We start from the raw sequence: 25,316 nt of genomic DNA, 5'->3' as shown, positions 1-25,316 counted from the left end.
GCCTCGTCTCTGAGACCTGTGGCTAGATTCTGGATACCTTAGCTTCATCACGGATGGCCCGCCTGTGATCGAAAACGCTCTGGAATAGTTCAATAATCCTTGGTTGGGGAGCAGTTAGGAGGAGCTCTGGGAAATGCCTGGCATCGTCATGGATGATCTAAACGCCCATGGAGGATGGGGTACTACTGCAGGAGCCGTGAACGGAGATAATGCGACCTTTCACCATACGGATAACAATGCCCACACGAATGGCCGAGCGAACGGCGTGAAACCTCAAGAAACTGATGTATCTACATCTCCAGATCTCCCTCCACCGGAAATAGCCCATATAACTCAAGGGTTCTTCCCTCTTGCGAAGGGTATCAACAGAGTTGTTGTTCCAGTGGTGGAACGATCTTCTTCAGCTTCTTAGCGAATTAGGGGACGCGCACCCCAACCAGCAAGGCCAGCCCAATGTTTTCCAGTGCCAAAAAGAGTCAGATTCTCGAATTTTCCCAGGCAAAGAGGGCTGAGTTCATTAAACTACTCGTCCTGTCGCAATGGGGTCGACAGGCGGTCGATGTTGGCAGGTTGATTGATTTGCAGTTCTTCATTCGTCAACGCTATGATTTATATAACCACACGCTCTTCCTCGCTGGAAATATAAAGCGAGATCTTTTTAAAGCGCAAATGGGAAACCCGGACTTAGAAACCGCGTTAGAAGCACTCTCGACAGGGGCAGTTTCTGCGCTGCCTGCAGTAAGTTTTTATCCTCACTACAAGTGCTAACCCAGTAAATCGAACCTCCTGCTTACATTCCGATTTAGCTACCTTTCTTGCCTCCGGGAATATTATCTCCCAAGGATACCTTGAAAACACTCCGGAAAATTAATAAACTAATAAGCATCAGACTCATAACTTATGATCCCATACCAGAATACGCTACATATCATATCCACGATGGGAGGGTCACATTTACAATCCCGAACGAAATCGAGCTAGACCTCTCGATTGCCCAGGAAACGCGAAACTCCCAGTTCTTCTTTGTCGATCTACGGTTTATTTTCTCTCCATCATCTGCGCTTTCTAAAGGCCCGGTCCGCGGCAGCCTAGAACGCACCATCAACACTGCGCTCATGAAATCGGGCATTGTTGGTTGCTGTGATCTTCTCCACAATCTGGTTCTGAGTCAAAAGATCATGACGTGTTTTAGGCAGGCCATTGACTTAGCTCGATCTCACTGGGGTGATAATTTACGCATCGAGCTGCTTCATCGTACACTAGTCATTCAGTACTGGGCCAATCGGCCTGGCCCGAAAAGTTGGATTGAGATCGGGGCTAGGCGTAACAAGTCACAACGCCGAGCCGGAACTTGTCAACCGGATATACCCCGTTTATTTATTCGCTGGATACGGGATAACAAGGAGGTTTCTGTTGAGAGTGCACATTTCGATAGAAAAATAATATCCGTTGAGACTATACTGCGAGGAATTATATCGCAGCATATCCACGATATGTTTCTCGAAATTTACAACAAACTTGCTACCACCAAGTTATATAGCCAGGGAGGCCTCTTTCTGGGTTTAAACACTTCTGCAACGGAGCCTGGGAACTGTTATCTTGACGTTCATCTTACTCACAGGAAAACTCTGAGGGTAACAATCGAGCCAGTAGGTGGGGGGGTCGCCCTGCAGACTGTCCCGCTCACTTTAAATCGACATGATATTGAACAGGAAGCTGGTAAAGGGCTATCGGTAAACACATATGATCGTATCTGTCGACTCAGATGTTTGGTCGCGATGGAAGAAGCCGAAAGTCACGGGCGTGTGGTTGGCTGGAAGTTGATAACTCCTGCGAACGTAGACATGTTTTCCCTGCGCAAAGTATTGCCTGTCAGTGAGATTCGAAACATCTCGCTATTTCAACATAGAGACTGGAGCCCTGACTGGCTTGTTGCCTTTACGAGCAGCATGGAGAGAGACGACTGGTGGGTGGTTCAGTTGCAAAACGGGCCATCGGTTGCATCCCAACCTCAGTCTTCCGGTGATGGTCGCCTCATGCAACTACGGCAGGCTCATGCTGTCACAGGGGAATGCAGACAATTATCTGACAAGCGTCGGTATCTTTCTTTTGCAAAGCTCGCCAACGCTCTCTCTGGCATGGTTGTTGCACATTCGAACGCAAACGGTCTAAACGAACTCCGACTTCGTCACTCCCCACGGATAAATGAGTTGGTGCTGGGAGTTCATAACCAGGTCCCTGGAACTAGCGTGTGCTTCAAAGCATCCGACCTTCCAGACCAATTACGAGTATCTTCCCCGTTGTCTAGCGGAGGCCGGCCTATCATAAAGGAAACGGTTTACCTATCGTACCAAGGGATCAATCACCGAACCCATGAGGCGATGGTAATGGCTACCGGACTCTTTGCAGTCCCGATTTCACATCTTGGAATGGCCAAGTTGGTATCCGACTCCGTCCTTGCTTTCGAGCCCCGATCCCGAATATTTGCAATTCGCTTCCACACGCGCATTGGCGTACCCATCATCACGCAGCTTTTCTCCTGGTTACAACGCCTCACAAACACTGTTCTGGCTCTGGAGTTCATCCACCGTAAAAAATTCACCGTAATCTCGATATCGTCCTCCAAAATCGCCTTCAAATACCCATCTTCTAATGATGACCTACGGGCATCCATATCCTTCCACTACATAGACACAACTACACCCTTATTCTTACAAACCAACGCGCAAGCCAGTGATAAACGATCCTTGGCTCAACTTCGCATGTCCCTAGACCTCAACGGGAAGAACCCTCATCGACGCATCATGGAATCATTGACAGCCATACTCAACGACCGTTCAGCTGGCCTGGGCTTTACGTTAGAGTTACTTACTATCACCCTACCTCTCCTGGAAGCTCTTGAGGCAATTCTCACAGAAACAAGTGACAGATCGCGTGCTGTGGTCAGGATAGCTGCGCGATCCGCGAAAATGTACCATATCACCTACCCGTCCCTCCAGTACCGATTTCACCTGACGATGAAACAACGCCGACAGCGCATTAGCTGGCTTTTGCGGAATGGCACCATCCCTACTGTACGAATGAACCAGGTAAAGCTAGAAAGCGAGTTGACAAACAAAATACTAAAGGTCAACGGGGATGGCTGGCGTGGGCTTGGGGACGGCGCCATGGCCGAAGCTGAAAACCCTGCCAACCTCATCATGGTGCTAGATAACATTATCAAAACACATGTTGCCCATCTGATGCAAGGGAACGGTTCTTCTAATGGAGACAGGGTTAATTGTGAGGAAGGAAATAACAATTCCATCCCGGCATCGTTGAGCAATAACAACACCACCGGCCAGCCTGCTGTGACGAATACGAGTGCAGCTCCGAATAACGAATCAGACGCTAACCAGCAAGCCAGTAACGGCAGCATAATCACTATTGACTGATTTGATTGTATAAATAATAAATAGCAATAATGTAGTTGAAACGATTGGTTCTAGAGACTCAATGAAGCGCTGTAGAATACCTTACTAGAATTTGTATTTGGCAATCTATTGTAGAGCAGCAGGATTGTTTCCACAAGATGGCTGAGACACTTTGAGTGAGCAAGTAGGTAAAGAAGAAGAAAGAAATCTCATTATAAAGGTATTTGGCAGAACAATCGATGCGAGGAAGCAGAAAAGAGTTGCCCTCCTTTCCCGCCTCCCTTTTCCCCCATTAATCAAAAACATTTCAAAAGGGCAATCAAGTCAATATCAGCTGTGGTGGTAACAACTGGAGTAAACGTCAAGATCATAAGTTTACATAAAGCCAACGAAGGACGGAATAAGTAACAGTTCAATTACAATTCTTCGTGGCCTTCTTCGGTCTCCTTGGAGTCCTTGGCAGTCTTAGTGGAGGATTCAGCGGGGGTCTCGGAGGCGGTTTCAACCTTGGGCTTGTTGGTGACATCGCCGCCTTCCTCCTTGACCTTGTCCTCATCGTAGGCATCGACACCGAACTTGCCGTTGTCACGAACGAAGTTGGCGAGGTCCTCGATGGTGCGGGAGCCAGTATACTCGACTGGCTTATCCTTGGCGCCAGCAGGGAAGAGCTTGATGGTAGGGAAGCCCTGGATCTCGTCTGGGATATCATTAGCGGTGGCATCGACCTTGGCGATGGTCACCTTAGAGGCAAACTCCTTGTTGTCCTTGTAGAGAGAACCAAGCTGCTCATACTTGGGAGCGAGGCTGCACGATGTGTTAGTGATTTTTTTTTCTTTTTTTTAAAAAAGGGGGTGACAGGTAACTTACGCCTTGCAGTGTCCGCACCATGGAGCGTAGAACTCGACGAGGACGTCCTTCTCCTCGTCCATGACGATCTTCTCGTAAGTGTGGGCGACGATGACGGAGACGGGACCATCATTGGACTCTGGGATGGGTTCAGACTTGACGCTGGGCTGGATCTCACCAGAGATGACGCCCTCGACGAACTTGGTGATCTCGTCCTGAGTGATCTCCTTCTCCTGGTCGAATGGGTACTTCTTGTTGCCGACGGTATCCTGGATGGCGAAGGCGGGGAACTTCTCTGGGACAAGGTTGAGGTTTGCAGCGTGAGCACCAAAGGCCTTAGCGTCGATAGTAGCGAAGTTGATCTTGCCCTTTAGCTTTTTGGCGAGGTCCTTGAACTCGGTGCTGTACTTTTCACGTTCCTCGGGGGTGTCTGCGAAGATGTATGCCAGAGGAATGCCAGCCTACCCTAGTTAGCATCGGAAGAATAAGGAGATGATGATGAGAATACATACCGACATGTAGGAAGAGTAGGTCTCTGGGCCAACGGCGCCAACGAGAGGGGTGCTGGCAGACTTGATAAAGGCTTTGATGGCCTCAGACTCAATCTTGCCATCGTAGATATCCTTACGGTCATCGAACTCCTTGTACAGGACGATACCGGGGAGAGAGACACCCTCTGCCTTGGCCAGCTCAGCGCTGTTCGTTCCGGCAAACAAGAAGTCATCTCTCATGCTGTCAGCGAGGGCCGTGAAAGTCTTGTTGGAGTCCTTGTCATCCTCGCCGATGAAGCCAACGACGATGACCTTGTCCAGGGCCTTGGTCTCCTCAAAGTTCTCTGCAGTCACTATCGAGACCGAAGGCAGACTCTGCTTGACCATGTACGAGGCGAGCCTACCCCCAGTCAGCATACAGAAATCTACAGATATAGATCTATCTTCCCTATATATATAGATAGATAGGTATGGATGTGAACTCACGCTGGAGCCTTGCGAGCCCCGTTATAAGGCTTGATGGAATCGAGGCCACGGAAGACCTTGAGGGTAGGATATCCCTCGACGCCGTACTCCTGGCAGAGGTCAGCCTCCTCGGTGCAGTCGACCTTGACCAGGGGAATCTTCTTCTCCTTGAGCTCGGTGGCTGCTATCTCGTACTCTGGCGCGAGGGCCTTGCAGTGGCCGCACCAGGGAGCGTAGAACTCAGCCAGGACGAGCTCATGTTCCTTGATGAAGTCCTTGAAGGTGTCCGTCTTGAGGGCGTGGACGTCCGACTTGTCTGTCGAGGCATCTGAGGCGAACACGGCGGGGGCCAGAGAGGCGCCAGCGAGGGCGAACAGGAGGTTGCGGACGCCCGGCATGGCTGTCTACTGTCAATTGAGTGTCAAGAATATACAGAGGAGTTGAAGGGGCTGAGAAGGAGAAGAAGAAGTTGTTCTTCAAGATGCTTAGGGGAGAGAGAGAGTGAAGGTCGCTTTATATGTTTAGAGCCTTGAGGACAGCCTGTTCTTTTAAACCGCAGCAAAGTAGCTACCAACACTATTTTGTGTATGTGCTAAACGAGATAGCTTGACTATTGGCTGAAGAAGAGTGACTCTCAGGCCGGTTGAGAATCTATTTATTTTAACAAAGCAGGTCTTGTTTATGATATATATAATTCACTCGGCCATATAACCAAGAACAGACGATGGCATCGCGGTTCCAGAGCTATCTCGAGTATGTCTTCCCAGGGGCATCCGCATCTACATCGATACTGACGGACACGACGGACAGACCCGAGGAGTCAACGCTGAGATGTGCCAACTGCGCTGCCGACATCTGCCTGGCATCGCAGGTCATCAGCAAAGGCTTCACCGGCCGCCATGGACGAGCATATCTCGTTGCTGACCCCAAGGCTGCCCATCCGGCCCTCAGCGCCCTCGCCAACACCATCGCCCACCGCGCCGTCCCCAGGCAGCTCGTCACCGGCGCCCACACCGTCAGTGACATCGCCTGTCGCTTCTGCCACACCATCATCGGCTGGAAGTATCTCGCCGCCGAGGAGGAAGGCCAGAAGTACAAGGTGGGCAAGTTCATCGTCGAGAGCAAGCGTATCAGTCAGTCCAGCTCCCGGGACAGCACTTCTGCACACTCTCCTCCTACACACTCTACCAAACCAGCCGTAGGCGCTACAGACAAGAAGAAGAAGAAAGGTGGAGAGATCGAGTTCGATAGCCAGGACGAAGACGAGTGTGAGGATCTCTTCTCTGGTGTCTGGACTCCCGCACTCGCCGCAAAGCGCAGACGTAGACGGAAACACAAATCATGAGCCTCACTCACTCACCCACTCACTCACACACACTCTCTCTTCCAAGAGATGCTTTCATTACTCTTTTTATATTTAGTATACAGGTTCATGCTGGGTGTTTCACCCGCTTAGGGTCTGTCTCCTCCTCGGCCGACTCTAGCGGCCTCTTCCCTTTACCCTCGGACTCTCCTTGGTCTTGGGGAGCTGCGGCAGGCTTCTTCTTCTTAACCAGCCCCGTCAGGTCATTGGCAGCCTTTGTAAGTTCCTCTAGCTTGATGGCCTGTGCTGCTGCTTGCTCCTCCTTGGTCCGTTCGGCGTTGGGGATGGCCACCGGCGGCCGGCGGAGGTCGACTAGCTGTTTCAAGACAACAGTTGGTTAGCTCAACGATAGGAAGGCCAGGGAGGTTTTTTTTTTTTTTTCAATTCTCTTTTTAGCACTCACCCGCTGCTCCATATCCGATACAATGTCCTTGACATCTTCCACATTCCGCTTTATCTTGGCCGCCGTCTCCTTGTCCTCTGTGCCGATACTCTTGATTCGGGCTTCCTCCTTTGCAATCCGTCCCTTGCAACTCTTAATCGCCATCTCCATGTATTCTGCTGCCCGTTCTCTAGCGGCCGGGTCGAACTGCGGCTCTGACCCGCTGCTCTCACTCGCTTTTCCCTCTTCTTCTTTCTTCATTACTGAAGAGAACTCCAGGGCTAGTGACAGTTTATAGTAGCACTCTGCAATTATAGGGTCCTCTGGAGAATACAGCTCTTCCTTTATCTGTAACGACGACTGAAGGTCCGTAGCTGCATCTGGGAATCGCTCGCCCTCTAGTGATATCTCCGCCTGGAGGTCGTATGTGTCTGCCAGCCGCTCCTTCACCCGTCGTAGCTTCTCCTCGTTCTTCTCCTTGTCCTGCTCTAGTTCACTCCGCTGCCGTTCGTACAGCACACGGGTCAGATCCAGGATCTCAAACGCATTTGCAAAATCATCGTCTTCCTCGTCCTGCTCACCCTTGCCTTCTTCGTCTCCATCCTCCTCCTCATCCTCATCATCGTCCGATGCCTCTAGGTTCTCATCCCCAATGAATTGGAAAAGTGGCGTCCCATCAGTCTTGCTGCTTCGACTGGCTGACGGGCCTCCTTCTCCCTCCCCTTCCACTTTCTTGGCAATCGCATCTCTAATAATGCTCGACGATACTTCTCCCTCCCCAGTGTCCTTCCCAGACTTGCTCCCCGATCCTCCAGCAGGCTCTGTCGCCGTCTGTGGCATCTTCGCGCCCAACACGTCACTCTTGCTCACGCCAACATGGTACAGGCACTTCCCGTATGAGTATAATATATCCGCGTTCTCAGGCGCCATGTCACCATTTATCCCAGCCTGAAGCTCGGCCGCTTGGGAATAAAGGTCTACGGCCTTGCCATAGTCTTTCGCCGCTTCGTTTGCTGCTGCGAGCTTAACGAGCTGAGCTAGCTCGCTCCTCTTCTGGTCAGCAGCTCCTGTGGCTTCACCACCACCCGTCTCAGGTTTGGTTTGCGTTCCGTCACCCATCGTAGCAACTGTCACTTCTCTGAAAAGCGTAGAATGAAAACTCAAACTTCTGCTTTGGTCCGTTTTCTTCTTCACGTTGTTGTTTCGTTGCTGAAAGATTTGAATATTGGAACATTTTTAAACTCACGCGCGCTTAGGCGCAACGCGTCAGTTAATTGATAACCGACGCGTGAAGCAATATTCAAACCAACAACTTCAACCAGATTAAATCAATAATATTGAATAACGATAAAAATATATACTCTCCCTGTTACTCATGGTTAATTTACAGGCATCAGTACCTATCCGGTAACAGACCATCACACTCACCTCTCTATGCACCGTCTAACTCATTGCGAAAAGCTCAGGTATCAATGAACAAAACGCCCCCAGGACCGCCCACGAACCTTCTGTGCTCCCGGTCGTTATACCTCCTAATACAATTAGACCACTAGCTTTTCGAACACTTTCAAAGAAACACAACCTAGCATTTACATCATCTACCTTACAAGCGCTTGCAGCCTTCATAGGCAAGTCCTGCGGCTCGAGATGGCGCCAGGAAGGACTTGCAGACCTGGTACTCGATGAAGTGGCCAAGTTGTGGAAACAATCCGGAGGCGGTTCGATAGTAGAGGATAGTACAAAACTACCGTTGAAGACCATTTTAGCTGAGCTGGAAACGTACATGGTCGGAGGCAGAGTCCAACATGATCGAAAGACGGCCAAAAGGGCAATAGACACAGCCATACCCCAGAGGAAGCGAGAACAAATTACGCTCAGTCGAAGCGACTCCCCTGTTCAAACGGCCAATAAAGATGTTTCTGTACCTCAGGAAACTGAACCTGACGGCTCTGAGCCTGCCGAACCCCCAGAAGATACCCCAAATAATCGTGCCAGGAAACGAGTCAAGATCGTCAGCGCATTTGAACAGCAGCGCTTAACATATAACATGAACAAGAGGCAGTTTGAACCACCACATGGGCATCCATCCCTCTTTCCCCCTGCCAGCAACCGGGTGAGTCTCTTTAGGGATCGCTATTATCGCGTTCACCAGCGCCTACTACGAAACGAAACTTTTCAAACTTCAACGCTGCCCACTTCCTTTAGTGAAGCAAATACAGCTACTCCGTCAAATCTGCCGTATAAAATTACCTCAATTACAAGCTTACAGGGAAGAGGAAGCACAAACCACTTACTTCTAGGCTTATTTTCGGTCTCCCCTGGAGGAGGATACAATTTATCTGACCCTTCAGGAACTGTGGCTATAGATATGACACATGCCAAAGGTATCCCAGCTAACGGTGCCTGGTTTGTGCCCGGAATGATTCTGTTGGTTGATGGAATTTACGAAGACGAGGATGAAGACACAGTGGCTCGAGGTGCTGGAGCAATTGGCGGAAAGTTCATTGCCATATCTGTTGGAGGCCCGCCATGTGAGCGAAGGGAGGTTTCCCTGGGCATTGACAATCAGAGCCGTGGTTGGAACACGATGCCACCGACAGACTCTGCAGCCGACCCGATGAGTGCTGGGACAGAGTCGAATCAGCCAGAATGCATGAATATAAATTCCATATCACGTCAGCCCCAGGAGAAGCAGCGTATGGTAATCATGGGAGAAGTAAATCTGGATAATCCAAAGACACTTCAAGCACTTTCCATGGTTCTAGGCCAGTACGATGCTGCATCTGATAACCAACTTCCTTCGCTATTCGTCTTGATAGGCAATTTCGTCCATGACGCAGCGATCGGGGCGGGAAATTGTGGGAGCATTGAATATAAAGAATTCTTCGATAGTCTTGCTTCAGTGTTGATGCAATTCCCTAATCTCCTTCGAAATTCAACTTTTGTGTTTGTACCTGGCGAAAACGACCCTTGGGCTTCCTCCTTTTCCCCTGGCGCAACCGCATGTATCCCAAGACCATTGATACCAGAATTGTTTAGATCTAGGGTTCGCCGGGTGTTCCAATCCGCTTACAGCCAGGACCATTCCATTTCGTCTCGTCAAATAGATGAATCCGCAATCTGGTCCTCGAACCCTACGCGAATATCCGTTGATGAACCAAATGCTTCCGAAATAGTCATCTTCAGGGATGATATTTCCGGCAGGCTACGGCGCAACGCACTAGTTATGAAGGATGACAAGGGAAAAAAGCTATCTCCTTTACAGGCTGATACCAGAACTCTTAGCCAGGATACCACTGTCGCCGACCCTGAAGAAAACGTCCCTACAGAAATAAACAAAGACCAACAAGACGTAGTAGATCCAAGCTTAGTTGCAGCTCGGAAACTCGTCAAATCCATACTCGACCAAGGGTACCTCAGTCCATTCCCGCCCACTGTACGCCCAATTTTATGGGATTACGCGTCTGCATTGCATTTGTATCCCCTCCCAACCGCTCTTGTGATGGCCGATCCGGAAGCAGATCCATTTACTGTCACATATGAAGGCTGTCATGCTATGAATCCTGGTCGTTTTGTGGTTGAAGGAAGTAGTGATACTGCAAGGTGGATAGAATACAACATGGCTACAAGAAAGGGGTGCATAAAGGAAGAGCTTCTCTAGATTTGGATGAGCATATAAATAAAGACCTATAGTATGATGAATGACGCTGTACGGACAGAAACTATACGAATCTAATAAATTTAATGGGACAATAATAACTTGATAGGCCCTACAATCGAATGGGTGAAACCATTAATCCTACCTAACCTACGAAATAAATGCAACTAGGCGAGTACATAATACAATTGAAGACATCCACTCCTATTATTACTCCACCTCCCGGACCAAAAAACCCTCATCGCGGAGATGATTCTTCACATCCGAAACAGCATAGGTACCTCGGTGGAACTAAGTGGAAAGTTAGCGTAAAACACGAATCCAAAATGGGGGAATTCATCTGTATATACTTACCATGCCAGCCCCCAATGCGGCATCCGTTGATGTCTTTTCAAAGACTTCTGCAAAATGTCCAGGATTTCCGGCTCCACTAGAAGCGATGACGGGAATCGTAGTGAACGATTTGACATCATTGATCAATTCAAGGTCAAATCCACTGTTTGTTCCATCTTTGTCGATGCAGTTCAATAGAATCTCGCCCGCTCCCATGGCCTCCACTGCTTCAATGAGCTGTTTGATATCAAAATCTCTCCCCTCACGACCCCCCTTGATCGTACATTGAAACCAGCAATACTTCTGCCCTTTATCGTTTGGAAACTTCGTCTCAAAAGTGTGATGGGTGGTGTCATCAGGGGAGGAAACATAGATACGCCGCGGGTCAACACTGATAACAACAGCTTGTTTACCATAGGCATTTGAGATAGTTTCGATAGCTGTCTTGCCATTCAACTTCTTTCCAGAAGCGTAATATTCCTCAGCAGCAATCACTGCGTCCGATCCAATGCTAACCTTGTCAGCACCAGATTTGAAATACATCGTCGCCACGTCCAGCGCAGGGACAACAGTCCCATCGGTATCTGTTGTGTCTCTAATGCCACCGCCGATAGTAAGTGGTACAAAGACGGTCTCTGAGGTTTGGCGCAAGACTTCTAACATAGGCACATCCGCCAGAGGGCAGTTCCTGTACGATGTGATGTTGAGAAACGTAACTTCATCAGCGCCTTCCTGATAGTATTTCTTTGCCATGTCAACCGGCTTTCCCAGATTTCTCACTTGGCCTTTTCCTTCGGCCCCAGATTTTTCTCGAACGTCGTACTGGTCTCCCTTTGTAACTACCAGATCACCATCATCGTTGGTACGAACATCGAGACAGGCAATAATTCTCCTTGTGAGCCCATCTACGGCGGTAGAAAGGTAAGAATTAGGCAGCTCATCTATCTCTTTGCCCTTGAGAAATGCATCCAAAACCCTTAACCCAGCCTGGCCGCTTTTCTCTGGATGGAATTGGGTTGCGAAAACGTTGTTTCGCCCTATAGCGCCAATAAATGTCTCGTTCTGATATTTGCCTGTTGCAAACTTCCACCCCTGGCCTTGAAGGGCATCGGTATCACAGGGAGCCGCAAATGAATGGACATAATAGTATTTGCTGCGAGGGTTTAGGCCATAGTAACATTTGTTCTCGCTGTAGATGGCTGAATTCCAGCCAATGTGTGGGACACTTTTATCTGAGGAATCAAATTTCTTCAGTGAGATGGGAATCAATCCCAATCCCTTAACGTCCGGGGCTTCTTCAGATGTTTCAAACAAGGCTTGTAGACCAACACATATTCCCATGAACGGCTTTCCAGATTTGATATGCTCCTTGATTGGTTCGAGAAACCCACCGCTGGAAAGTTGGCTCATACAGTGGCCAAAGTGACCAACACCCGGTAAGATCAGAATCTATGTAGATGAACCGTGAGGTATCAGCAAGTTTGGCGCCGTGGTGAAACAAGATAATACACATACTTCTGCCTTTTTGATATCATCGGGCGACTTTATCCATTCTACCTGGTAATCAAGCTTATTCAATGCATTGACGAGGGACCGGATGTTCCCAGCAACGTAATCGAGGAGGTGGACAATAGGCATTTTACAATTGCTTGAATGTATTATTTTTGACGAGAATGTAATCTTCTTAAGCAAGTATTTTATATCCCCGTTTTGGTGACTCAGAAATCGAGTTTTTTTTTTTTTTTGTTGTATAGCGAGGATTTCACCACCTGGGAAGTATTTAAACTAATATTTAGTTTTATTCTTCTCTTAATATTGAATTAATCTTGCGTTTTAGGTTCTAACCCCGCTCTGTAGATAAGGAACATTCTATTGCAGCATCATTATCAATATATAATAAGCGAACTATTCGCTCGCTCCAGGGTGGAGATAGAAAATCAAGGTATATAAAAAGGTGAGTAGATAACTTCTAGCATCTCATCTATAGTAAGCTTCGTGACCTGCACATCCGTTATGTGACTAAATATGGCGGGGGCTGCCCGATATACGAAGCAGATATCAAAGTACCCCCATGTCTGGAGATTTGATCAAGCTTTTTCTTTTTCTTTTTCTTTCTGGTGATGGGCTAAACAGAAGTTGAGTTAATGTTCAGGCTTGGAGATCTTTATATCCAGCCCTTTAAGATCGATCAGACGGTTGCAAGGCTACGTGATGTTAGCGCAAGGATGAGATAATAAAGAATAACAGGGAGAGAAGGCCTACAGGCGAGAATTGGCGGAGCTTAACCCCTGCTTCCTTCAACACTGCTGCTGACTATGGTCAAGTTAGATACGCTGATATCAAATAAACAGCCGGGGGTGAAATTTTGACAGAAAATAGGACACTCACATCGCTATCCATGTGATATCCCTGGGAGTAGACGACTTCTGATATGCCAAGCTGGGCTATCTTGACACTGCAGGTCAAACACGGACAGCTGCTGTATTGTCAGTGACGGAATAAAGAAAACAAGACAGACAGAAGGAGGGACCAACGTGTTACAGTAGAGAATAGATCCTTCTCCAATTCTCTGTCGTCCAGCCTCAAGTAAAGCGTTTTCTTCAGCATGCATGCAGAGGCAGGTTGATAGAACCGTCCCCCCGGCCTGCCCTAAGTTGCAACGAGGACCTGGGGACATGTCAGTATATGGGTATTTATTACTTCACGAGGAAAAGAAAAAGACACTGGACATACATCCGCCCTCATTGCAGTTTTTCATTTTTCGGGGAGTTCCATTGTATCCGGTGGACATAACTCGGTTGTCTTTGACAATAACACATCCCACCCGCCGTTTCATGCAGTTACTTCGCTGTGCCGCTAGCGATGCCAGCTGCATGAAGTATTGGTCCCAGGCGGGCCGTAGACGTTGGATATTAAGCAAATCAAGCGAGTTCAATGCAGCATGCAGCTCGTTTAACGAAGAAGATGTATTAAACAGACGAACATGGGCGCGATCTAATAGATAGGAAACACCAATTTTAGGATCGTACTGGCTATGGTCGCTAATTAACACGAACTTCTCGAGGTCTGGGGGCTCTAGCTGTTTTCTCCAGCACCTATCTCTCCACGGTTAGCATTCCCTCGTCGTTAATGGACGTACGTTGCCAAACCAACCTATCGGTGAAACGGCGCCAGCGCAGAGTAATTGGAGCATCAACGCTAATCAGCAAGAAAAACGGCCGCAAGAGAAGACGTTCTAGCGCAGCATCATCCGGTATGTCCGTGGTTACCCAAAGTTCTCTCCATCTTGGGGTCACAAAGTTGATTAGTTCATCAACTGTCTCGAAAGACTGGGCTGATGGGTTGGGAGAGCTGGTGAGGGAAAGCTGCTCGAACTGCTCCTCAACGATGGTCTGATGGTTTCCTGGAGCAATACTAATTTGCTGAAAGCCGTGATTCTTTACCAGGAAGTTGGCAACGGCCTTCTTCCCGGCACATATGCCTGTATAATCAAATCAGCCCAAAGCTGTCCTTTCAGCAGCGCTAACTTGAATGGACGGATATTACCTCCACAGATACCAACCAACATATCTTCGAGCAACACCCCTTTTCTGCCCTTCACGACCCGCTACGTGCTGAGTATACACGCGGCCGAGAGGAGCTATGAAGATATATCGCCGATGAGGTAATCTAAGACTTAATGTGTGGTAAACAACGCTCGCCCGTAAACTTTCTTCTATGAAAAGTATGCAGGTTATCGATTGGGTGCCAATCCACTGACAGGAACAACAGCAGGGAGAGATTGCTCAAATGGAATAAAATAGAAGAGAACATTGACGAAATGAATCCAAGCGCTGACTTTATATCCCTTTTAGGGGTAGGTATTTATATAAGTTTTAATGCCTAACTATTATAACTAAACATGCCAACGCACGTTATGTATACAGGTGCTGGCACGACTGATCTCCGTACAGCTTTCTTCCCGCCCAGCACTGGCTAGCTCGCAGTTATTCACGATGTCCAATGTCAGGACGCCATCGAGGATGCTCATAGTGGACTTGCGGAGATATAGAGCTATCAAGATGGAACATGTCTCTCTGTCCAGAATGGTCTTAACTTGTCGGACGGAGTCTATAATCCAGCCATAGCCAGTACAGCAGAACCATCAAATCCTCTTCCTATCGATCTTCTGGCCAGTATTCTCTGGTCATTCATACATCAAATAGGATTATCAACATGACAACAAAAAAAAAAAGAAAAGAAAGAGAAAGAAAAAACCATCTGACGACCTAAAAGCGGCCACGAAGTCCCAAAAAGCAGCAAGACAAATAGATCTGCTGACTAAGTCAGGTGTTTTTCTCCCCGCTGGAGACCAAAAAGTAGCAGCTTTCCGCATACAACAAGGAATCAAGATATTCAAAATAAATAATATCTTTACATGCATGTCACCAGAAGCCTTTCTTCTCGCCAACATATGAGCTCGACAGCGTGTTGATATCACTGTTAGTCTTGCTGTAGCCTCAACTTTCAGCTAACATGCAGTACACACCCTTCATATCCGACATAGAGTTGCCCTTCTACTCGTCACTGGCTTCGCTCAAGGTTGACCATGACAAGCTCGATGACTCCGCACGCAAAGTCCTGGGCTTGTATGAGATAAAGCCATCCGATCGCCCTGAAGAGTCTTGCCGTATGCAAATACTAGGAAATGCCTTGCTTAAAGATGAGTGAGTGTCGCATCCGATGTTGGCTGCCTTTTCTCCTCTACTCACCAATGACATCATCAGTGTCCCGGCTGGCTACTATCGAGCAGAAGGTATGATCAAGAACGTAAATACGATAGAGGAGTACCGAAATGCGGACAAACCCGCAATCTTACAGCTAGCAGGGAAAACTGTAGGTGTTGGCAATGTTGATGCCTTGGTCGTTTTCATTTTCACTCTCTTTCTCTCATTTTGGCGGCTTCGCTAATGATCGAATTTCGGTGAAAGATATGGGATGCTATTAATGATGGGACAATATATTCGTGCCCTTCGTTACTTAGCTCTTTCACGGTCCTTTCATTTGCGGATCTCAAGAAATACAAGTTCTCTTACTGGTTTGCGTTTCCAGCAATCCATTGCAGTCCGCCATGGGCGCCAGCAGCTGACTCCACTGGCAAGGAAGAGACCGAGTCCACTGGCCATAAATCTTCTAGTAACGCATCACAGCAGTTAACTGGGCCTGAGACTGGGACTTTGGTGGAAGCCGTACAGACTTGGCGGTACGGGGTTGACGCTCGCCAGCATGGCTTTTTTCTCGCCAAAAAGGTTCAGGCTGCAGCTTCCGACAGCGAGCCGATAGAGAAGCAATATGAATGGCGTATTTCCTCGCTTTCTGGGTATGAGGAAGGGTTCTTCAATGGTTCCAAGGAAGAAAATTGTTTTCTCTGCTTTGCGGATCCCTCCAACTATGAGGACGCACCCAGCTGGGTGCTGAGGAACCTCCTGGCCCTCGTCCAGAAAAGATGGAAGCTCAATAGAGTCCAAATTATGAGATACCGAGACGTTCATTCAAAAAGAGACCAAGGAAGGACATTGATCATGACACTAGAAACCAGCACTTCCCAGGCCGCCACCAGCGTCGATGGAAGTGACGCGCAGCCAACATTGCCTAAAATAACAGGATGGGAGCGAAATTCCGCTGGCAAGCTTTCTGGTCGAACAGTTGACCTCAAAGAATACATGGATCCACAAAGGTTCGTTCTCCCCTACAACCGCCCTCATCCCCTAGAACATAGCTTACTCCATATTTCCGAATATAGATTGGCCGATCAATCTGTAGATTTGAACCTCAAGTTGATGAAATGGAGGATCAGCCCTAACCTTAATCTTGAAGGTATCAAAAAGACAAAATGTTTGTTATTAGGCGCTGGGACACTTGGAAGTTATGTTGCAAGAAACCTGCTCGTACGTATAAAAACAGCTTCAAAAGAGCGGCTGCATATACGCTAACTAATTTCAGGGTTGGGGTGTTAGTAAAATCACATTTGTTGACAATGGATCTGTTTCCTTCTCGAACCCTGTTCGGCAGCCTCTGTTTAACTTCAAGGACTGTCTAGAGGGAGGCGCTAAGAAGGCTTTGCGCGCTGCGGAAGCTCTTAAAGAGATTTATCCGGGTGTTGACTCGACTGGACATGTACTCTCGGTGCCGATGGCCGGGCATCCGGTGGTTGATGAAGAAAAAACAAAATCAGACTTTGACTTGCTCAAGAAGCTTGTCGACGAGCACGACGCCATATTTCTATTAATGGATACCCGAGAATCCCGGTGGCTACCAACATTGTTAGGTAAAGCAATGGGAAAGATAGTTTTGAATGCCGCTCTTGGATTTGACACGTTTGTGGTTATGCGCCATGGCTCCGTCAAGACAGCAGGATCCCAAGATGGACTTGGATGTTACTTTTGCAACGATGTCGTTGCACCAGCCAATGTAAGAGCAGTACCATCCACCCCTCAGCTGGAAATATCACGCTGACACTCAAGTAGTCCATCAAAGCGCAGACTCTGGACCAACAGTGTACTGTCACAAGGCCCGGTATTGCTGCAATCGCATCCGCTCTTTTGGTAGAGCTCTTCGTATCCATTGTGCAACATCCCCATGGTGCTGATGCTCCTGCGACTACTTCGCTTGAGGAAGACGGAAGTGCCGAGCCCCACCCGCTTGGTATAGTACCGCATCAAATTAGGGGCTACCTCTCCAGGTTTAACAATGTTGTCGTCACTGGCAAAGATTACCCATTCTGCAGCGCCTGCTCCAGTAGGATCCTTGACTTGTACTTACAGGATGGCTGGAACTTCGTTAAGAGGGCCATGAATGAGAAATCATATATCGAGGAAGTAAGCGGGCTTAAAGAGGTTCGTTAAGGATAGGGCTATTGTTCCGGAGATAACAATAAAGGCTAACAAACGTAGGTCCAGCGTCTGGCTGACGCAGCTGCCGAGGAGATGGCGTTTTCCGAGGCAGATAATACCGATGATGATGAACTGGTCGAGATTTAATGGAGGCCATTGCCGAGAGATGACACGCAAATCACGGTGTAAGATTTTGACACATATTCCGAAGGCCTAATCTTCTTTGTCCTTTTCGATTCTTCTCCTTATACCGATGAAATAAGCTTCTTTGGATTCCTATACGCAATTGTTAGCAGCGCTCAAAGGAGGAATGCTGGTATAAATATGCCTTACACTGCGCGATGAGTCGGGTTTCTCACGATATACCCTATAGAATAGCCGTTTCAATTCGTTTTCGAACTCCTTCTCCCCGGATCCCTGATAGTATTTGCACACGAAATGGCCCCCCTGTTTTAAAACAACAGAAGCAAAGTCGAGCGCCGCCTTACATAGCTCCTATATTCGAGCTGTCTGTTAGCATCAGATGCTGTACCCCTGGGTGTTCCACATACCATGCTGCCCAAGTGATCGCGGGACTTGGTGCCACTTGTATTCATCAGCCTATTATTAAGTTAACCATGAATGCCTCTTTTGTTTGCCAGGTAGTGTGGAAAACAAACATGTCACTTAGAACCACGTCAACAGACCCTACTCTAGCATTCCTCAGTGGTTGATTACTTTCTTCTCCCCGTTCTTCTTTATTTATATGAGCACTAGAGCTTCGTTCAAGGTCTATATAACCCTCATCGTTCTCGGGGTCCGGGTTTGGAGCTGTTTCTTCCTGGTCGGTGAAAGTAGATAGCTGTGATCGTGGCCGGCCGCGGTGTGGATCCCGGACGAAATCCTTGACATACTCTTGTACGCGTGGGGAGAGGAAGTTTCCCTGAATGGTTGATACTCCTCTTGGGGGCTGGGCAGGAATTATATCGACACCGACGACGCGTCCTCGGGGTTTCGTGAGGTTGAAAGCGACCTTCTCATACATTAGTTTCTCTGTGTGTTCGGTGAACTATCCCAATTATTTGGCGAACCTGTGACCAAGATCCCGGTGCATATCCCTTTTCATAACCGTTAGCACAGCGAGCAGAATTTCTTGGAGTAGATAATCTTACAAGGTCAACTACTGTTTGGCCACTTTTGAACAACCTATATCTATCATTGATCTGATCCGAAGGTTAGAAACATAGTATAGGGCACGTAAATAGAGGATTTCAAACCTGCAACAGCTTAAAAGCAGCTCGACTCTTCAACCCTTGCATGCCTGCTTCCTTGGTATAGGTATCTTTACCCTGTCTGGCCTGCCATTGCTTTGAGGAAATAGATCGAAAGAACAGCTTCGATAAAGAACTACAGCTAGGGAGAGCCCAACTCTGGACTGTAGGCTTCAACATCTTTCGATATAATATTCTTGAAGCTGGAGTGAGCCTTTCTCTCATCGTGTAGGTCACTTTTCTCCCTTCAAAGCTTCGAAAAGTCACAAAAAGCTTAAAAAGTGAGCGGCTAAAGATGCTGACTAAGGCGGCTACATGTGGGTCCTTTCTTATCAAGATAAAACAAACTCCCAGGCAGCCGCCCACTACCAAGAAAGCCCAACTTCAACAACTTCCATAACGAACTCCAACAACTACCGAGTTTACAGGAAGATGGCGTGTGTACATATGGCTTCGGCTGGTATGTATCCATCTATGTGCATCTTGAAAACCCAAGAGCTAATATCCATTCGCACTGCTAGATCTCAGGCCGCCAACAGCGAACCAGTCTGTTTACCGTGAAGACTGTACTCTATGTTTTGACTCGATAGTAAGCTTCCATGGAGAGCAACCATGATGCTTGAAGGCGGAGCTGACAGGTGTGACAAAAAGGATAACGAGTCTGGGTTAAACGTTTGTCTGCACTGCTTCAACGGAGGTTGTGCAGGAGAGAGAAAGCATGCCCCTCTTCACAGTCGCCGTCATGGCCACCCGTTGGCACTGAATATCAAGAGAACGAGAAAACAGGTAGAAGTATGACGCCACACGGAGCACCTAGGTGTTACTCTTGAGCTGACGTTAGTTTCTCCTAGCGTGCCGAACCACCAGTGAAGATGTCAAAGCTTGCTATTGAAGCGAGTTCTGAGGATGATCAATACGATGTAGCTACAAAGGTAGTTTGCCTCGAATGCGGTGTCGACAAGGTCGAAGAATGCCCGCAAAAGATAGCTGAAGTTGTCGATAAGCTCATGAAAGCTCCTACTTTCTCCCGAAAAGAAGAGGTCAAGGCGTGGGAGCAGGAGCTTATCCCCTGTGAGCACACCACGGGCCTAGTGCAGGGTTCCAACCAGGGTATTAGAATCAGAGGTACGGCATATTTAAATACCAACCAAGGAAATCATAATGAAGAGCGTCCTCTGACTTACAACTTTTAGAACCCTCCAAGTGCTATGGATGTGACCTGACAGAGAACCTTTGGCTATGCCTCGAGTGCGGTACCGTTGGCTGTGGACGGGCCCAATTTGGCGGCATAGGTGGTAATTCGCACGCCCTTGCCCATTCAACTGAGAAATCGCATGGTGTAGCGGTCAAACTTCGATCTATCACCCCCGAAGGCTCTGCTGATATTTACTGCTATACCTGCAACGACGAGAGAACCGACCCGGAACTGGCACAGCATCTATCCCATTGGGGAATCAATATTACTGAACAAGAGAAAACCGAGAAAAGCTTAACAGAACTCCAGATTGAGCAAAACCTCAAATGGGATTTTTCAATGACATCTAATGATGGGCAGGCGTTGAACCCGGTCTTTGGCCCAGAGCTTACCGGTCTTAAGAATCTTGGAAACAGCTGTTACATGGCCAGCGTCTTACAATGTCTCTTCGCATTACCAGAATTCAAAAATCGCTATTATAAACCCAACGAAGAGCCTCCTTCTTCCTCTGCCCCTGCCGAGGACCTCGAGACCCAACTAAGAAAAATTGCAGATGGTCTTCTCTCGGGACGTTATTCTGTGCCTGACCCCGCAGCTGGAAATACCACTGACGTCGTTTACCAGCGTGGAATCTCTCCGTCAATGTTCAAACATTTGATCGGGCGTGGTCATCCCGAATTTTCGACGATGCGCCAGCAAGATGCGTTCGAGCTGCTCTTACATCTCTTCAAGATCATCAGCGTATCTCCACACCCTGCCACTAGCCCGAACCCGGTTGAGTCTTTCCGGTTCGCCGTTGAACAGCGATTGCAATGTACCTCATGCCTCAAGGTGCGATATAAAGTTGACGAGCAAGACAACATTTCGGTTGAGGTTCCCGCAATACGACTCAACCATTTTATGCCTGGCCCTGGATCGGATCAGATGTGGGAAACAGTCCCTCTCCAAGATTGTATTGACTTGTTCACGAGAAAGGAGGACGTTGAGTTAACTTGTTCGGGCTGCGGTAATAAATGCTTCTCTAAACAATCACTGTTTAAGACGCTTCCACAGAACCTGGTCGTGAATGCGCGACGATGGGAAGTGGTCAACTACGTACCAATGAAGCTCGATATTCCAGTTGTGGTTGGTAATGAGCCACTTGACTTGACCAAGTATCTCTCGCCCGGTAAACAGGACAATGAGGAGTTGTTGGAGGATGAATCTGGTAGTGCCCCCGAATTTGTACCTAACCCAGAGGCATTCACAGCTTTAATCGGTATGGGCTTCCCTGAAAATAGGGTAAAAAAGGGACTGTACAATACTGGAAACTCGGACCAGGAGGCTGCATTGAATTGGATACTCGGTCACATGGATGATCCCGATATTGACGCACCTATGGCTTCTACCACAAGCTCAGCCGGAGCTCAGAAACCTTCTGATGGAGACGATAAAATCAATCAACTAGTCGACATGGGCATTGAGCGACCTAGGGCAGAGAGGGCCTTGGGAGCCACCAACTGGGACGTGACGAGAGCTTTGGACTGGGTCTTTAGCCATCCAGACGAGCCCTCTGAGCTAAATCCTACAGCTTCCGCTAGCGGCTCGGCACCGTCTGCCGCCATTCCTGGATCCAGCCAAAAACCAGCCTTGTTTGACCTCCAATCCATCGTCTGCCACAAGGGCACCTCGGTTCACGCAGGGTAAGAAACTATCATCTTCAGCTCTCGTATTTGAACTTCACTTTTTTACTAACATGAACCACTAGTCACTACGTCGCCTTCATCCGAAAGCAAGTCCCGTCAGAGAATAAGCCTAAGTGGATTCTATTCAATGATGAGAAGGTTGTTGCTGAAGCCGGCGATGTCGAAGAGATGAAGCAGTTTGCATATATTTACGTATTCCGTCGCGTGTAATTTTGCGTTGCATTGAAGTAGTTGTGGAATGGAGCATGATGGATTCGAACGGTATGATAGCATGGGTTATATGGGGTTCAAGAATGGCATACAGCACGAATGAATCCCTTCATATCAAATAGGGTAGTCATTAGGGAGTTGCATCCTAGATCAAGATTAAAACTGAATACAAGAATGGTTTGCTGGCAGGATTCAAGTGAATTAGATGACATATGATTAGTATTTCCTTGTAAGGTATGTGTAAAGACATAATTACATCTGCTGCCAGGAGAGAGAAGGCTGCAATTCCATCGACCAGCCGCAACAAGTTGGAAGAATAAAAATATGTAAATAAGAATATGTATGCAAGAAGAAAAGAAATGGGGCTATGGTATATAACGTTAAAAGGGGTTATGTAAAATATATGAACATGTCACGTCTCAAAAAGACAATATATAATGTATATATGTATGTATATGGTGTAAGGAGGGGGACCTAACTAGGCGTTAGAAGGCAAGTACGAAGCTTTAGAGCTGGTAGACGGTGAGCGAGAAGGGATGCTGCTGCTGAGGGTATCTCGATTATATATTGAAGGTGCAGGGAGTGGCAGCCGTGGTTCACTGTTTGTTAAAGTGCGTATAGAAATGGTATTAGGTGGGGCCTTCTTTGGCTCTTTGGGTAAAGGTTCAACGATAGTCCGCGATTCTTCAGAGCAGCTGTCGGCCGTGACCGATTCAGTGGGCTGTACGCAGGATGATTTCGAGAAGAGCCCGCGTAGGAAAGGTTTTAGTTTTGCGGTGGTTGCTCGGCGAGGGAGCTGAGCGGGCGTTCCCGGTCGTTTGATGGGGTTGAAGGATTCCTTGGGCCATTGGTGGACGGGAATGTCTGAGAGGGCTAGTTCGGGGAAGTGTTTCTCGATGTAGGATAGAGGAGCACCGCGTTCAAACTCGGGGAGGGAAACCACATTTTCATATACAAAGGTGCGGGCGTTTGAATCGATGCTATCTCGTGGTATCTCGTTCAGGGAGGCGCCAAGCTCGACTGATTTTACGAGCTGGGACTGAGTGAGAGGGGAGCCGGCCAGCTCGGGGATGTTTGGGTGCGGAAGAGGAAATGCAGCCAGCTCGTGAAGGTTAGGGTGCTGTAAGGGAGGAGAACCAGCCAGCTCGGGCAGGTCGGGTATGTCTGGGGTGGCTGTATGTATACTTATTGAGGAAGGGGAGGTGGCCGTTGCAATGGAGTGTGAGCGACCGGGTGACTCTCGAGCGGTAGAGTCTGCCACCGAAAGATTGGTCCTAGAGGGCGTTGGGGATAGCTGGTTGCTGACGGAGGAGAAACGATGCTGGAGCTTAGCGCCAAAGCGCTTCAAAGACAAGACAGAGCGATCCCTGTGCCGTATGTCCGGGAGAGGCTTGTCAACCAAGGAGGTTCGCCGGTGGGCCTGATGCAGGTTCTCCATCGAAACAGCGGCCCGTGGTGGAGTAAACATGTTGGGGGAGAGGGTGACCGAGCGCTATCAAAGTCAGCAGGGGTGAAGCATGTATATAGTTTGGTGTAAGGAGGTTATGGAACGTACGGCGCTACCAGCGTGGTTGAGGCCGATTCTCAGCCGCAACCGGGATATTGAAGTAGAGAGATTGACGAGAAACTCGACGAGGCGGACACCCTGGGCCTGTAGATTGGAGAGACTGGTAAGCCAGAGACCCACGCGCTGGAACATGTCAGCGTAGACGCCGCCAAAGGAAGGAGACCAGGTATTTTGGTTCTGGGGCAGGATGTTGAGGTAGTCCTTGACGGTGCGGACGGCGATTGCGGCCTTTCTGAGGTCCTTGAGGGAGTCCTGCAGCGATATCTCTGAGCGACGGACGACATGGTTTATCTTGCCGATGCAGTCGACGAGGAAGAGCTTAAAGGACTCGTCCCCGAGCATGGAGTCGAGCACGTCCAGGTTCGCCAGCGGGACGGCGAGCAGGTCGAACCTGGCCGTGAGATCTTCGTGTGCGAGCTGGTAGTCCTCCATGGTGCGCCGAACGAAGCCATCGATCTCGGCGACATGGACACGCAGGATCTGGACAGACTCGAGCTCCGACCTGGCCGAGCCGGTAGCCAGCAGATGGATGCCAAAGGAGACCTGTGCCATGATCTTCCACAGCGGATGGTAACGCTCGCCCATGCGCTGCTGCCACTTGCCAGAGCATGAGCGCTGGTACTTGGAGCCCTGGAGGAGCTGCTTGCGCCGGGTGACGGCGTCTGGCGGGGAAAGGACTTCCTGGTTGAAGCCATTGATGGACTCGAGGATGGACTCTTCAAACGGGCCTTGGAGATGCGCAATGGGGTGGGTTGGCCGGTAGACCTCTGAGGCCTCTGAGGCGGAGGAGGGCGATGGTGAAGCGGGCGATGGTGAGACGACCGAGGACGGCGAGCCTGGTTCCATTGCAGCAGCAGCCGTCGCAGCCATCGCAGGTAGAAACAAGAGGGCCGCCAACAAGAGCGCATGAAGCTCTTCTTCTTCTTCTTCTTCTTCTTCTCTAACCAATGCCCCAGATTGGATTAATTAAGGCACACTGTGACATAATTAAGACCCAGCGGCTGTACGGAGTATAGGTTGTATTAAACCAGGGGTCTGATCTAGGGCGACCACTATGTAGACAAACGAGCGGCAGCAGAGTATATAACGAATGGCTGAGAAGAGAACGACAGTCGGAGAAGAAGATGAGAAGATGAAGACGAAGACGAAGATGAAGCGAGAAGAAGAAAGTCGTAGGATTTTATGGCGTTTTCGTTGCTTTTTTTGGCGTTTTTGGTGCCTGGCTTAGTCAGAAGTGAAGCTGAGAAGTTGACGAAGTTGAAGCAGAAGAAGAAGAAGAAGAAGAAGAAGAAGAGGTTGACATTAAAGACATAGAGGAAGAGAAGAGAAGATGAAGAGAGCCGCCAGCATCACGTCGAGCGAGGCAAAGAAGCCCAAGGTCAATGGCAGCATCACCGCGTTCTTCTCTTCCAAACCATCTGCAGCAGGCAAAGATGACAAGACGAGCTTCGACAAGGCGAGCTGGACGAGCAAGCTGACGGCTGAGCAGCGAGAACTGCTGAAGCTTGAGATCGAGACGCTGGACGAGAGCTGGCTTGCCCATCTCAAGGACGAGCTGGTCACGGCGGAGTTCTCAGTCTCAAACG

The 25,316-nt window shown here is 48.7% G+C and overlaps 13 protein-coding genes across 13 annotated transcripts in view; 7 read left to right on the top strand and 6 right to left on the bottom strand.

The window, feature by feature from the left end:
- Positions 1–133: 133 nt before the first annotated feature.
- MCYG_01386 (conserved hypothetical protein) lies at positions 134–3,434 on the top strand (the record flags this gene model as incomplete). Its single annotated transcript, XM_002851236.1, has 3 exons — positions 134–385; positions 421–738; positions 807–3,434. 3 exons carry the CDS (start codon positions 134–136, stop codon positions 3,432–3,434), a joined length of 3,198 nt encoding a protein of 1,065 aa, XP_002851282.1.
- A 332-nt stretch (positions 3,435–3,766) lies between these two features.
- Positions 3,767–5,655, bottom strand: MCYG_01385 (disulfide-isomerase; the record flags this gene model as incomplete). Its single annotated transcript, XM_002851235.1, has 4 exons — positions 3,767–4,217; positions 4,281–4,720; positions 4,772–5,150; positions 5,237–5,655. 4 exons carry the CDS (start codon positions 5,611–5,613, stop codon positions 3,830–3,832), a joined length of 1,584 nt encoding a protein of 527 aa, XP_002851281.1.
- Positions 5,656–5,939: 284 nt separating this feature from the next.
- On the top strand, positions 5,940–6,560 carry MCYG_01384 (yippee family protein; the record flags this gene model as incomplete). The annotated part of the gene is made up of 1 exon (XM_002851234.1): positions 5,940–6,560. One exon carries the CDS (start codon positions 5,940–5,942, stop codon positions 6,558–6,560), a length of 621 nt encoding a protein of 206 aa, XP_002851280.1.
- Positions 6,561–6,645: 85 nt separating this feature from the next.
- On the bottom strand, positions 6,646–8,079 carry MCYG_01383 (tetratricopeptide repeat domain-containing protein; the record flags this gene model as incomplete). The annotated part of the gene is made up of 2 exons (XM_002851233.1): positions 6,646–6,894; positions 6,982–8,079. The coding sequence occupies 2 exons, from the start codon at positions 8,077–8,079 to the stop codon at positions 6,646–6,648; spliced, it is 1,347 nt and encodes a 448-aa protein (XP_002851279.1).
- Positions 8,080–8,335: 256 nt separating this feature from the next.
- On the top strand, positions 8,336–10,621 carry MCYG_01382 (DNA polymerase epsilon subunit B; the record flags this gene model as incomplete). Its single annotated transcript, XM_002851232.1, has 2 exons — positions 8,336–8,367; positions 8,422–10,621. 2 exons carry the CDS (start codon positions 8,336–8,338, stop codon positions 10,619–10,621), a joined length of 2,232 nt encoding a protein of 743 aa, XP_002851278.1.
- Positions 10,622–10,828: 207 nt separating this feature from the next.
- On the bottom strand, positions 10,829–12,589 carry MCYG_01381 (imidazole glycerol phosphate synthase hisHF; the record flags this gene model as incomplete). Its single annotated transcript, XM_002851231.1, has 3 exons — positions 10,829–10,909; positions 10,973–12,400; positions 12,467–12,589. The coding sequence occupies 3 exons, from the start codon at positions 12,587–12,589 to the stop codon at positions 10,829–10,831; spliced, it is 1,632 nt and encodes a 543-aa protein (XP_002851277.1).
- A 503-nt stretch (positions 12,590–13,092) lies between these two features.
- On the bottom strand, positions 13,093–14,519 carry MCYG_01380 (deoxycytidylate deaminase; the record flags this gene model as incomplete). The annotated part of the gene is made up of 7 exons (XM_002851230.1): positions 13,093–13,155; positions 13,214–13,264; positions 13,340–13,430; positions 13,486–13,618; positions 13,685–14,046; positions 14,105–14,432; positions 14,498–14,519. The coding sequence occupies 7 exons, from the start codon at positions 14,517–14,519 to the stop codon at positions 13,093–13,095; spliced, it is 1,050 nt and encodes a 349-aa protein (XP_002851276.1).
- A 947-nt stretch (positions 14,520–15,466) lies between these two features.
- MCYG_01379 (Atg7p) lies at positions 15,467–17,970 on the top strand (the record flags this gene model as incomplete). The annotated part of the gene is made up of 7 exons (XM_002851229.1): positions 15,467–15,657; positions 15,718–15,826; positions 15,922–16,667; positions 16,734–16,878; positions 16,934–17,401; positions 17,458–17,826; positions 17,884–17,970. 7 exons carry the CDS (start codon positions 15,467–15,469, stop codon positions 17,968–17,970), a joined length of 2,115 nt encoding a protein of 704 aa, XP_002851275.1.
- A 66-nt stretch (positions 17,971–18,036) lies between these two features.
- MCYG_01378 (21S rRNA (uridine(2791)-2'-O)-methyltransferase MRM2) lies at positions 18,037–19,253 on the bottom strand (the record flags this gene model as incomplete). The annotated part of the gene is made up of 7 exons (XM_002851228.1): positions 18,037–18,099; positions 18,157–18,318; positions 18,375–18,423; positions 18,483–18,835; positions 18,894–18,920; positions 18,975–19,025; positions 19,080–19,253. The coding sequence occupies 7 exons, from the start codon at positions 19,251–19,253 to the stop codon at positions 18,037–18,039; spliced, it is 879 nt and encodes a 292-aa protein (XP_002851274.1).
- A 252-nt stretch (positions 19,254–19,505) lies between these two features.
- On the top strand, positions 19,506–22,163 carry MCYG_01377 (ubiquitin carboxyl-terminal hydrolase 14; the record flags this gene model as incomplete). Its single annotated transcript, XM_002851227.1, has 6 exons — positions 19,506–19,533; positions 19,595–19,662; positions 19,725–19,865; positions 19,925–20,198; positions 20,267–21,950; positions 22,016–22,163. 6 exons carry the CDS (start codon positions 19,506–19,508, stop codon positions 22,161–22,163), a joined length of 2,343 nt encoding a protein of 780 aa, XP_002851273.1.
- A 478-nt stretch (positions 22,164–22,641) lies between these two features.
- MCYG_01376 (conserved hypothetical protein) lies at positions 22,642–24,600 on the bottom strand (the record flags this gene model as incomplete). The annotated part of the gene is made up of 2 exons (XM_002851226.1): positions 22,642–23,655; positions 23,719–24,600. The coding sequence occupies 2 exons, from the start codon at positions 24,598–24,600 to the stop codon at positions 22,642–22,644; spliced, it is 1,896 nt and encodes a 631-aa protein (XP_002851272.1).
- A 220-nt stretch (positions 24,601–24,820) lies between these two features.
- On the top strand, positions 24,821–25,044 carry MCYG_01375 (uncharacterized protein; the record flags this gene model as incomplete). The annotated part of the gene is made up of 2 exons (XM_002851225.1): positions 24,821–24,902; positions 24,959–25,044. The coding sequence occupies 2 exons, from the start codon at positions 24,821–24,823 to the stop codon at positions 25,042–25,044; spliced, it is 168 nt and encodes a 55-aa protein (XP_002851271.1).
- A 16-nt stretch (positions 25,045–25,060) lies between these two features.
- Positions 25,061–25,316, top strand: part of MCYG_01374 (uracil-DNA glycosylase) — a gene marked incomplete at both ends in the record, with an annotated part of 1,306 nt that continues 1,050 nt past the window's right edge. The window contains one exon of the mRNA XM_002851224.1: positions 25,061–25,306. Within this exon, the coding sequence (XP_002851270.1) occupies positions 25,061–25,306 (246 nt within the window). The remainder of the gene's footprint in view (positions 25,307–25,316) is intronic.

This window comes from Microsporum canis, genomic scaffold, assembly GCF_000151145.1.
Source record: "Microsporum canis CBS 113480 supercont1.1 genomic scaffold, whole genome shotgun sequence".
NCBI lineage: Eukaryota > Fungi > Ascomycota > Eurotiomycetes > Onygenales > Arthrodermataceae > Microsporum > Microsporum canis.
This window is presented reverse-complemented; position numbering and strand designations above follow the sequence as displayed.